Genomic DNA, 13,472 nt, shown 5'->3' on the forward strand with positions numbered 1-13,472 from the left:
TTGAAAATAGTGGCCATCGTAGTGGTCACGATGATAATGGTCAACTGATAAACCTGCTATGTCTACTTTCCCGGCCTTTGCGCCTCTGCTCGTGAATGAAGTGGCCTGATCCTATAGGGAATAGTGCAATGGAAATGTTGGCCGGCTCTGATGTCATAGCGAAATTATCCGTTCCTGGAGACGTGAATTCATGGTCGCGTTGGTCACCTGGTGAAGGTCCTCGCCTCTTGCGGGGATGTCACGTGCTCACTGCTGCAAAGCGCTGTGTAGAAGTTGGATATTTGTATGGGATTTGATTACCCGCCTACGAAAAATTCGCTTCACATAAAGATTTCATATACGCGTGAGATCTGCATAATTTCTTTACAATATGTCGCACAGCTCGCACGTGGTCACCTTGTCGTTGTACTCCGGCCGCGTGGACAGCAAAACCAGAGTACTGGTGACACCCTGCGACAAGCTGACGAGCGTCAGCCTCTCCGCACCGGTAGCGTTGAGCACGTGGTCGACTCCGGCAGCAATGTCGTAGCGTCCGATCTCGTCGAAACTGCGCGTCGGAATTTGAGAATAACGTGGACACAGTTAAGCCGCCTTTGACAAGGTAACCAGCCTATACTTATACCGACGTAACATTGCCCCATGAGCAGTTTTCCCTTGCAAGCTTTCCAGAACCCTCCCCCCCTTTAATGATGTTTCTTCAATAAAACAATTGACAGCGCTTGTATCCGGGTCCTAATTCTGATTCAAGCGCGGTAAGCATAAGGCAATGTCTAAACGGTAGCGTTCTTGATGTGCTGGAGTGATGTTTAAGAACTTTATATATCAGTGAGCTAATTTGTAAATAAATAATCGATTTACTAATAAGGCTTTATCTCGAACAACATATTGCTTTCTTTTACGATTGTACCCTGCGTGGTAAGAAATAAAATGAACAGGTACACTCTTCCTTCATTAGGAACGGTGTTTGGGTTTCTTGGAGTTAAAAGAGCAATGACAGGTGTTTTGAAAGTTGAAGAAACTGTACCACACGCTCTTGCACGCGATAGAACGGTACTTGGCTAATATAAAGATCGAGAAACACTTGCAAGAGATTTGAATTTAATACGAAAGCTTGCTTCAGAATGGCAGCCCGATTGTCATCTGCATTATCGCAGAATGAACGGCCTCAAAAGTAAAAAAAAATATTTGCGGCTAGTCGATATTCCATGCTGACGCAGAATTGCGTAATACACAAGCGATGATAAATAATGACGACAAAAGCGCAGAGCTAGAAACTGGGGTTAGGGATTGCATTTGAGCGCAAGTTTGATGGTGCATTCCTCGAAAAATGATGTCGTCCACGGAATTCTTTTCAAGGCTATATGCATTGCGATCTCACCTTCTGCAATTTGTAAATTCGGATATGTGCCGTAAGCTAATTAGGTAAAAAGCTAATTAGTGAATTCTATTGTCAATTATTCCAGTACGCATTTGGATTTAGAGTTCAGGTAATGTCCGCCTTTTCGAGTGAACCATTTCAAGGACTAGAATAGTGATATTTGCCACAGGCGATTCTTAAACATAGGTTATCGTCTTCTCAGAACCACCTGGTATATCGGAGTTTGCTTCCACGAACCTGTTTTTCGTTCTAATCTCATGTCGTCCTTTTCTCTTGTGCCTTGGGTACTGGGCTATTTTTTGTCAGAGTGAACTCGTAGTTGGATTCACTGCGATTAGGTTAATCCGCATCGTAGTCTAACACCACAGTAATAATTCTAGCCTCGTTCCGATTATGGATCGTACAAGCACACCGCGCCTTGCCTGAACTTCCAGTATTCAGGATCGTTCTTGGACAGGGTGGTGTGGTTAGAGTACCGTTCCGTCTCCCTACTGTTCATCGACCATACGTCGAAGCCAGCGTCGGCGAACAGGAAGCCTGCAAATTTTCATTACTTTGTCCATTAATCAAGTAACAACTGTTTAATTGGCATTTTCGCCCGAAGGCGAAACATTGAATGCTTTAGGAAAGTTTAGCGTTTGACTCGACCTCCTCATGCAGTGTTCTACCGAAACGCTTTCAACAACATCATTTTTCTTTGCTTGCTACAATGAACAGACAGTATGTCGGTTCAGCGCTTATTATACCGTTTGTGCTGCCAATTATTCCTGCTTTATTGAGAGCTTAGTCCCGCCACATTTCTTGAACATTCAGAAACCTAAAAGGCAGCAAGATAGATTATATATATATATATATATATATATATATATATATATATATATATATATATATATATATATATCATAAGAAGCATATATATCATATATATCATTCGGGACCCTCTGTTAACCCCCTTTCTTCTCGTTTATATATATATATATATATATATATATATATATATATATATATATATATCACTTTCGCAATGAGTTTGGTCAAGTTTATACCAAACGTGCACTCCATGCGCGACTCCAACAGTACCTCGGATACGACAAAGTCAAATAAGGCACTTGTGCAGCCAATTGAAGAATACGAACCTGTTGTAAAACACAGTAGGAAGCACTAAAGGAAGTTAACCCGCTATGTCCAAAAAAAAAAGAAGCAAACTCCCAGGCGTCTAGTGTACGAAACCTTCCATTAAAAGTATTTTAAAGAACTTTGCACATGTTTTTCAAACTTGCAGCAACGGGTCAATCACAAGAGTCAAATTGCGTGCGGCACATTTTAAGCATCACTGTTTCATAATTAAGTCCTGTTCCTTTCGATGCCTATCATGACCTAACAATTCTACCAAGGGCTCCTGAAGAGATCGAGCCCTTGCCTGGGGTCTGCGAAGGGAAGTTAAAAAACCATATGTCCGAGGCACCAGCGAACGCCGTCACAAACAGCACGGGGTGGCGACGGGTCCCGTTCTGCTCCTCCGCAGCCGCTGCGTTGCCCTGGCGTCCACGAGGCACCCTGTCCACTTCCAGAACGTAACCGTCGTCCGTGGTGACGTAGCTGATTTCGCAGGGATAGTCGAAGTATCTGATCAGCTCGCACTGCGATGAGGATTGGGGGAGAGGAAATCATGCAGCAACCATCTACGACGACTGTCATTGTAAGCAACAGCAGGAATCAACGAACGAGTGAGAGATTGAACGAGATGGCGAAGAGCTGCATAGAATGAGAGAGAGAGAAATCGAACGAATAATCGCTTTTCTTGCCGAGTCCGAATGCCAACCATCGAGCATAAACCACCAACCACGAAAATGGCCGAAATAGCTTAAAGAACGCTTCGTTTTAAAATATGTATAAAACGATACTGGATGTATGCACCCGTTTGTGCTCACAGAGTTAAACTTGGAAAATGATTGCTGTGGCAGGACTTACACGCAGATAATTAAACTCACACAGTAATAAATGTTTCGTATGGGCAAAATGCACTTGACGACGTTTCGGTGGTTTGTGACTTTTTTACTGTATTGTGAATACTTGCAGCGTAAGAATTTGTCAGTACTTTGAACCTACTAGCCCAACGTCAAGCCATTCCGAGTTGCGCAATGTGACCAGCTTGCCGGGAGGCCAGGTCAATTAACAAGTAATTAAGCCCGCGAAGCCTGCCAACTCGTAATGAAGGAACTCTTAAAAGAAAGGCTTAGTCTGGGGCCAACTCCGATTATCTATTCAAGCGTATGCGAAACGCAGAAAGGCTATATTTCCACGACCACTTGCCCCACTTGCATGAAATTTGGCTATTAGGAGGGAAGCACGATCTTTATTGACAGTAGGAAGCAAAGTTCTGATTTATGGCCCCCCGATAAATGGAAGATGTCGAAAATAGTTGAGATTGAAGCATAACGTTTGCAAATCCGTAAGTATCCATCTAAAATTGACAGAGTAGCCGGGTAAACTGTGCATGTTAGATCAACGGAAGAGCACGAATATAATGTGAGTTTACAACTTACTTTAAAGTGTCACAATGTTTACGAGCGTTTCGCAAAGCTCCTGCGCTACAACTAGTGGGATGTTTCAGAGCCGTCTTTAACACACCAGTACGGTTCACCTTAGATGTCTCTATGAGCAGTAGAGAAAATTTCGATGTTGAAATTGATTTCTTAGTAACGGAGTTGTTTTGCTTTAGTTTGCTTTATTGGTAGAGCAATTACATGGACACTTCAGGCGCTATTCCGCCGTCGTTGCCGGCGTCGGCGTCACCGTGATGTTCAGTCTCATCTACATTTGCGATGACATCGTGGCCGTGCGCCCTATGCTGTGGGTGCGAGTGATACCGTGCGAGGCTGGGCGGAGGACGGTGGTTCCATCTAGTGTTCGTAAAGGAGGAAGGCGAGGAGCAAGCGCGCCGTCTTTCATCGCGCGCAAGGCACCGGCGGAGGGGGAGGCTGCGTTCTACGCCGGCGGCGGCTGCGTATGGCGCAGCCGAGCGCAGGCAACGCGCGGGGCCTATCTTGAAAGCGATCCGCGAAACGTGCGGCGTGCCTCGAGTGCTGATATCTTCGTGTATACGTGCGATGTGTTTTTGCCGCTTAGCTCGCGTTGAAGCAAGAGGCAGCACGAAGGTCAATTTGCTCGCTGCTGCTGCCGCGCTTCCCCACTCCGTCGTTTTGACAACGAGTTTCCACGGTCGTCAAGTGAGATGTGTCCATGTTTGCTTGTGTGCGTGTGACACCGTGCTTTCTAATTTAGATAGTAAGCGAATGTTTACGACTTCATACGGCCGATAACACTACTATCCTTACTTCGTATAGCTGCCTTATAATTTGCTATCGCAATCGATGTTTCGCTTTTCGGGCGAAACTGCGACTATTATAAATTTCACCATTTTCAACAACCTTTGTAAGAAAACTGACGGCTTTACCAAAGCTCTACTCCATAGAGTTGCTATAGCTTAACTTAACGCTAAACGCTTAACGCTAAAGTGATAGATCAGTGCTCGAGAATCTCTAAGGCGTCAGTATTATTCCATTCCTTGAAAAAAAATTCTTGTATAATAAGACGAAACAAAACGCTACTTGTCCAGTTTCACTGCATTTTTTAGAAAACAGAACTCATTAGAATTTATCTTGAGAAACGACGCAGGCGGTCGAAACGCGCCACACACGCTTTCGCGTTTCACTTGTTTCGTTATCGCGCAGTGCTGCGCTAGTTTTGCTAGCTCGTGAAACTCGCATAAGCTACAAGTAGCAGGGAATTCAACCTTTATGTTATGTCGCAGTATGCCCGAACGGTCTATGCCATTTAACCAAAAAGCATCTGCAGCGGCGAATTCACCTCTCTGTCTTGGCTCGGTACCGCCGTCTGTCGGGCGCCATTTTGGGTGGCGATGGCGTGTGCAACGTCCCCACTCCACCGGTTGGGCGGCGGGAGATTTCAATTTCGAAAAAGGCGTTCGGACCCTTCAGACGCAATTTTCTCGCAAACTAAGAATTTACTTGGCGCGAAACAAGCGTCGAGAGGTTTCTGGAATGGTACTTAAACAGTCCGCGTCGACTTCGTATTTTCCTTTAGTGTCCCTTTAAATGAAAAACAAGAAAGAACTCGTCAAATTAGCTGCAGTGTGCGTGTGGAAGACTTTCTTTAGAAAGAGGTAAAATAACGTAAAGAGAAAGGCTGCACAGTGGATGCTAGGGAAAACGATAGGAGCTCCTGAATTAAGGCTTCCTCCAAAAGAATTACATTATTAAGAGACATTAGTTGAGCTGAATCAGTATTTTATGATTACGCAATACCAAAAACACCGACATCCATATTTTGGAGATGTGCATCGACGTTAATGCCATTCGCGATCTATCTTATGATGGGTGTGCGATTGGCGATATGTTTTAAGTGTTATGATTATTATGAAGAGCGGCACATAAACAGCGGAGCGTGTCCAGTGACCTCAGTCGAGGCTTAAAGGTTGCAGATACCTAGTTTGCAACGTCTACAGATAGGTGCAACTTGCAGATACGCAGTCGCCTAATTCCGCGTCAAGGAGGTTCGTTGATGAACGGCACGTACATAGTAGCACATACCCAATGGGAAAAAAAGGAGGACTGAAAATTCAGCGTTGAATTAGCGGTAAATGCGAGATAAATTACGTTAGTATTACGTTGAACTTCTCTGTTCCGCACACATGAGCTAAACCTCGTTAACCAAACTGCAATATTCTTCTGGAGCTCACTCAAACGTGTCCTTCCTGTTTGGGGAGCGAAGCGCAACTGGCGGTGGTTTTTAAAGCGAAAGCTTTACTGGCCGCGAACTTGCGATTTCGCCGTGGCCGTGCTCCGAGGAGGCACATGACGTCACACCGCGTTCCTCGTCGTTGCGATCGCCTCCGCTCGCTGGAAAGGAGAGATCGCGTGCGCCGCAACGACAGTTGAGGCGCCAGTATGGACGGTGACAATTCTGATAAGCAGGAGGAGGCCTGGAATCGAAATAGGAACGAGGTGAAGAGGAAACGAATCGCCCAGGAAACAGACGAACAGCGCGCCGAACGACTGGCTAAACGCCGCAACATAGCTAGACAACCAGACTAACCTGGACTTGCAATCAAGATTAACCAAGGCTAACCATGCTATGCCTTAGCTTTCGCTACGTATATCCTGGCATAGCCGAGCTAAGCCATTGCCAATTTTTGGCGCTACACTTGCTATGTCGCCTCACAAGGACCTCTTTCTGCAGTTCGTAGTAAGGACAAATTTGCTGGATGCGCAGAGCATGTCATTTCTCGCTTAACTCTGTCGTGTGTTTGCACCTGTGTGTCAAACAGGCAGATACCATATAACCCGCCCGTTTGCCCGAGCGCCTGCCCGTCCTCTCGTAAAAAAAAATGAAGACTTGGAGGACGCTTAAGCTTTGCCTTTAAGAATCAAACATGATAGCATTCAAAGACCCCTGACTGCTTCTCACGCTTCGCGGAAACTGCAGCTTCTGTAACCGTAATGTTTACGAGGAAACGCTGGCAGCGAACACTATACACGCAGGCGAGCTTTCTGGCAGAAACGTGGCCTCTTGCGTAGGGCGATCCCAGAGGTTGTGCACAGCCCCGCGAAAAAAAGAGACATAATTTTCAGATTTATCTTACTGTTTCACACTTTGAATATTTAGGTCTGAGAAGATTTACCATAAAAGGCGTGCGCTGTCGATGTTTTGTTTCATGACATTTGTTTGTGGACTCTCAATATTCCGTGCGATAACAATGTCGAGAATAAAAGACAAGGTATGAGCAACTTTAGTGATAGAGAGCTGTGGCAATATAACCCGCATATACCGAATGTCCATAGCAAGGCGTGGCATACACATATACCTAAGTATGTACGGAAATTTTTTCTCACGGACAAGTCCACCGGTACTGGCGCTGGCTTTTCTGGAACGCGGGGCCCTTAACGCTATCGCAAACGCTTTGTACATGTGGGGAATTCCGCTTAAATGTCGTAGGCAATGAGCTAGCGTAAATACAGTGGTCAAAGCGCACGAAGAGCGAGAGTGCGACGTAAATTTCGCTCCGCGAACACGTTCTATGCGCTCTGTGCGACTCCACTATGCAAGCTTTATGGTTGTGCCTGCGACGGGGCCTGTGAGACTGCGCCACTTCGTAGGCCACGCTAATGAATTCGCTGAGAAGGGGGTTATCTACGAGTACCTAAGCAGACGACGACAGCCAGGGGTGTGACTTCCTGTCACGCTGCTTTCAAACGATACCTACTGAGCAGTCTTTTTATATTTTTTTTATACAACAGCTGGATCGCTTGACTGTGACGCGCTCTTCTGTCAAGGCTCGTCAGACCTGTAGCCGTAGACGGTTTGCGGACAGTCCGGGACTGCACAACCGAAGAGGCCCACGGATTATCCCTTTTGTAATTAAATCTCATTACATTTGGCGGATGTTGCTAGAATACACAGCGCTGCATTACACAATCCCATTACAGAGCGCATTGCATTTTTCCGGGCACACTAATGGAACACATCGCATGCTGTTCTTTAGCGCTGGGTGCCGTTCACATTTCCAGCTAGTTTGCATATTTCATTGTGATTGTCGTTCCTGAAATGACCGTTAGCAACGTCGTGCTGTCATCTACGCGCATGTGCGGCGCAGGCGTGGAGGATTAGGTCTCCACAGCCGCGCAGCATGCTCAATCGCGTTTGTTGGATCCAGGGCAGCGTTCTGGCTTCCGCCGCTGCATGACATGAGCCTTTCGCGCAAACACATTGGCGTTCCTACTGATATACCCTCGCATCAGTGGAACGGAGATTGATGTGAAGCTAAATCTGTATAATAGTTTACTGTGGCGCCCGTAATTGTTAATAGTTTTCATTGGGCCTCGCCTCGTGTCTGCTATGTATACGCCGCTGGCCGCAGTCTTATCGTGCTAGCGTTCTAAAATCCCTTCAGCGCAATGATAAACCTTTCTATATTTATCGCTATGCCAATTATACGGCACCAAGGGTCAGCTTTCGACGTGACGAGATGTTCCGTGTATCTTTAAGTATATGTATGCTATAAGCTTATTTATGCTATATGTGCAAGATAGGTGCTGAACAAATCGACCGCACAAGTTGCTGAGATCAGGTCTTAAGTTCTTGATTGAATTAGCCCTCAAGTTTCTTCAGAGTGCAGCGCGCGAACGACAGTGATGAAACATTCCTTCCACATTTCAACTTTGCGAATCACTAAAGTGCATCGGGTGAACAAGCAAGACATATATAAAGATGGCATGCTTAAGAATAGTGTTATGATGTCTGAAGCATGATGGCTGTGTAATGCTTTCGGACGGGTAAGGACAGACGCTTCCAGCAAGTCACACATTTGAATTAATGAAATATAGAGGCCTTACTTTGGTCAAGCTTTTGTTGTTAACGAAACAAAATGTAAAAACGCAAAACACCTATCTCTGCACATGATGTGACGTGGGCATTGGCAACGTCGCATACCGGACGTGAGAAGCAATGCTATTGTCTTTGCTCCCCGGCGGCAAACCATCCGATGGACACGCGCCAATTTTAGAAGCTCCCGCGAGCGAATGAAACCTTCTGGAAGCCTCTTGTAAAACTGCGCGGCCAACCCGTCACCCGCAAACGGGAATTCCAGAGCGCGCGTATTCGGTCAGATAGGAAAGAACGCGTTCCGCTCCTAAGTCGCAGTTTTGCCCGAAAGGCGAAGCATCGATAGCGATAACAAATTAGTAGACAGCTATACAAAGAGAGTAGTTTTATCAGCCGTATAAACTTGCAAACATTGGCCAACTAAATTGGCAAGTGGCATCGAGTGAGGTACCTCACTCGATGACCACACACTCGCTGTCAAAACGCTGGAGTGAGAAAGCACGGCACCAGCAGCAAGCGAATTGACTTTCGTGCTGCGTTTCGCTTTAACGCGAACTAAGCGGCTAGAACACAGCGCACACGAAGCTATCAGCGCTCGGCGAACCCTGTCGCCATCGCAGATCGCTTTCAAAGCGAGGCCCGTGAAGGCGCGCCATACGCAGCCGACGCCGGAGTTGAACGTCGCTCCCCCTCTTCTCCCCGGTACCTTGCGCGCGCCGGAAGACGGCGCGCTTCCTTCCCGCTGTTGTCCCTTGCGCGCGCGAGATTGAGCGATGATCGTCGGCTCACCCTCGCACACGCACATTCAGAACACGGCGCGCGGCGACCACGTTATCGCCATTGCAGTTTATACGGAACGTCACCGCGACGTCAATGGCAGAAATGCGCCTGGGCTGTCTATATAAGTGATATCGCAATGAAAAGCTTTTCGGTTTAATAAATTCCCGCCGAAATTGGCGAATTATGTAGTTCAGTCAACGCCTTCTTACAGGAGTCATCCGGGCCTGTAGAGCCAGTTCATCTTCGGCGGTGCTGCAGGTCGAAGTCGAAGCTAAGACGAAGAACGCCGCCAAGATGGATGCAAGGCGCGGAATAGCAGCCATGGTCGAAACTCCTGCTCAAAAGTTTCTGCAACAAGATTTATAGGCACTCACGTAAACGACGCTGTGAGGCTTTCCAAAAATGCGCACATGTGGGCGCCTCTCACATGCCAGATGCGTCCGGTTTCGCGCTCTTCTGTAAATGCAGCCGACTCTATGCCTTATCAGACGCGGCAGTTCTCGACATCTACAGCTGGTACGCAGCGAATAATTTTTGTTTTTACGTAGGTATTCACGAATTCTGTCTGCACTCTATGTGTGCATGCCGCAACCGCCTCATGCGTTTATTCACTGGTGTTTTAGACCCCGACCGGCGTTCGGGGCCGAGATCTGTTGTGCAAGTCTGTTTCGTTTTGCGCTGTAATAATCGCTTTAAAGCTGCCGAACGCTGTGTCGCTCAGTCGTTTCCAACACCTGCAGATGTATGTGCTCTGCTTCAGTTTTTGAACGGAAACGACTCTGCAGCTCTCTCAGTCCACCGCCTACCACAGCGTCATACGGAGGCTGAATTGCTCTTAGCGAAGCAATGTGCAACAAAACGCAATGGAGTTCTGCAGATATATATTTGCCCCTCACAGCCTGGGATGATGTTTAGCCTAAAAAGTGGGGGACAGCTGTGCATCTTCTCGCGTATTTGACAGCAAAATATGCATACACTGCTGCGGCTACTTTAAACACGTTTCGTTCGGCCCTCGCAATCCGTTCTTTTTTATTCTTTCTTTATTTATGAATAATGTTGGCCGAAAGGCGTTACAGGGCGGTTGCTAGACAAACGAAACAAGATAGCAGTGCTGCCGCAGTCTAGAACAGCCGAAGTAAGGCATATACACAGGAAAAGGCACAATGCAAATGAAGATGAAGCAAAAGACAAATTACAATAGGCTGGTATCAAATGTACCACAGCCGCTGGATTAATCATGTGTAATACAACTAGGAACATAAGTTAGACAAATTAACATTATTAAAGTAGCAGCTATGTAATTCTAGCCGAGGAAAAACGTTTTGTTAGAGTGGTTTCAAATTTATTTATACTGTCTACTGTTAGTAATTCATGTTCCTCTATTGTTCTGGGGGAAAACGAGTACTTATGTGCATCTATTCGTGCTGAAATGGGTTGAATTTGCTCTAGGTTGCTGCTTCGTACTGTTCGAGACAGACCCTGTTTTATGTACTGCTGTGTATTGAGGTTAAACCAGTTATGGCGAGTCAGATAAAAAAAATTTTAGTCTAGCTATCTTTCTGCGTTCTGAAAGTGAAGGTAGGTTGAGTTTCCTGAGAATTTCCGTTACGGAGTCGGTTGAACGATATTTTGACAAGATGAATCTTGCCGCTCTTTGAAGTTTTTCAATTCTATCTACCAGATATCTTTAAACGGATCCCACACGACGCTCGCGTACTCTAATGTGGGACGAACAAGCGTTAAATATGCAGCTAATTTAGTTTGTTGAGGAGCAAGTTTGAACTTTCGCCTCAAGTACTAGAGATTTTCTTCAGCTGATGAGCATATGTTGTTTATGTGTGCTTTCCAGTTGAGGTCACTCGATATAGTAATTTCAAGGTACTTAATGTGATTTTCACGGCTTATGACCTTACCATCTAGCTCATATTTGAAGGAGTGTATATTCTTTATCTTGTTGGTTACCTTTACATACATAGTATTGCTGTAGTTTAATTCCACTTATTGCACCAGTCACTAATACTTCTTAATGCGGAATTTAAGGCGATCTGGTCATTGCGGCTGGCTACTGTGGTATACATTAAGCAGTCGTCCGCAAAAAGTCGAACTTTGATAACGCGGATAATCTGTTCTGCAATGTCATTTATATAACTGAGAAAAAGGACAGGGCCCAGCACCGATCCCTGAGGGGCTGCTGGCGTCACAGGCAACACTACGGATTTCGCGCCATTCATTTCTACAAACTGTGTTCTTACTGAATATGATTGAATCCATTTGACAATGTCAATGTTAACGCGGAGACTAAGCCGTTTATCAAGAAGTTCCGAGTGTGGAACGCGGTCGAACGCTTTTGAGAAATCGAGGCAAACAGCATCTAACTGACCTTTCTCGTTTAGTACGCTTGAAAAATTATGTATAATTTCGGTGAGTTGGATAACCGTTGACAATTTTTGCCTAAAGCCATGTTGGTTAGGAAGAAGAATATTAGCATTTTCGAAGTTATTGAACAAGCTTTTTTATATAACATGCTCCATAATCTTGCCACATGTGGAGGTAATTGAAATGGGCCTATAATTTCCGATGCTGTGTCTGTCGCCCGATTTATAGATAGGGACAACTCTAGCTGTCAGCCAGTCAGATGGCAATTTGTGCTGCTTTAGGGACGCCTTAAAAACGATACAGACATACTTAGATATCCATTCCGCATATCGTTTGAAAATTTCATTTGGAATGCCATCAGGTCCAGCAGATTTTTTTTGTGTTTATGTTAACGAGCAGTGCAAATATTCCCTCCTCAGCGAAAACAGTCTGGCATAAGCAAAATACCCTCGGTGCGATTCTCGTCAAGATCAGTGGAAGATGGCTCCGGTGGAGCGAACATAGGATGAAGATATTCATTATATTTTTCAGCAATTTGTGCGCAGTCGTTAATTATATTGCTATCAATACAGACATGTTGTATTAGTTCGTGCGATGGTGCAAGGTGACGCCAGAAACTTTCTGGTGAACCTTTCATGAAATTGGGTAACGTCTTCGAGTAGAAGTGTTCCTTTGCCGTCATGAGCACTGCTTAAGGGTTTTGGAAAGCTGAAAAATCTCCATTTTGTTCCTCCCTTTATTCATACTTTAGCGTTTTATTCTTCGTTTAGGCTGTATTATATTGCGGTTAATCCAAGTATTGCGCTTTTTTACTTTCTTGATTCATTTTGGCACGAACTTTTCCAGACAGTAGTTCACCATATTCCTTAATCTATTCCAAAAGATGTTGCCGTCAGCCGTCCCATCGAACGAGTACAGTGACAATTCAAGACAGTCCGAGATGCTAACATCGTCGGCATTACTATGATATCTTACACAGATAGTTGGTGTCCTTGAATTCTTTGTCGGGAGGGCTTTCTTTACACAAAGCAAAACCAGTTTATGATAAGAAATTCTGTCTTTGACAGTAACACTACAATCTGGTACATTGCTTGAAATGAGCACGAGATCAAGTAAGGATTCCGAGGTCTGTGTAACTCTAGTACTTTCAGGAACTAGTTGCGTTAGGTCGTAACTGAAAATGAAGTTTAACAAACCTTCACAATGTTCAAGATCTGTTGTGCCCACTGCAAGATCAGCCCAATATATTGTTCGCGTCTTCCACCGTGACATTGCGATGTTTATTTATTTATTTATTTATTTATCTATCTATCACTTTACCCACTGCTCCACGAATGGTAATACACTACAATGAAGAGAAAAAAATACAGGTGAATTGTCATGTGCATAAAACATTGCGATAACGCACACACATGAAAACAAACACTGGAAGAATAAACCATAGGATTAGAAAGCAATAATTTTAACATAAACATAAACATACATCACAGGGCCCAGGAATTACGTAGTTATTAGGGCATAGAATACATTCTTT

At 45.1% G+C, this 13,472-nt stretch overlaps 1 protein-coding gene across 1 annotated transcript; it reads right to left on the minus strand.

The window, feature by feature from the left end:
• Positions 1-363: 363 nt before the first annotated feature.
• LOC142564464 (lipase member M-like) lies at positions 364-9,885 on the minus strand. Its single transcript, XM_075675466.1, has 4 exons — positions 9,772-9,885; positions 2,799-3,018; positions 1,801-1,915; positions 364-547 (listed from the first exon to the last, which is right to left on the minus strand). The coding sequence occupies exons 1-4, from the start codon at positions 9,883-9,885 to the stop codon at positions 364-366; spliced, it is 633 nt and encodes a 210-aa protein (XP_075531581.1).
• Positions 9,886-13,472: the final 3,587 nt, after the last annotated feature.

The sequence above is a fragment of the Dermacentor variabilis genome, chromosome 11, assembly GCF_050947875.1.
Source record: "Dermacentor variabilis isolate Ectoservices chromosome 11, ASM5094787v1, whole genome shotgun sequence".
NCBI classification, from domain to species: Eukaryota; Metazoa; Arthropoda; class Arachnida; order Ixodida; family Ixodidae; genus Dermacentor; species Dermacentor variabilis.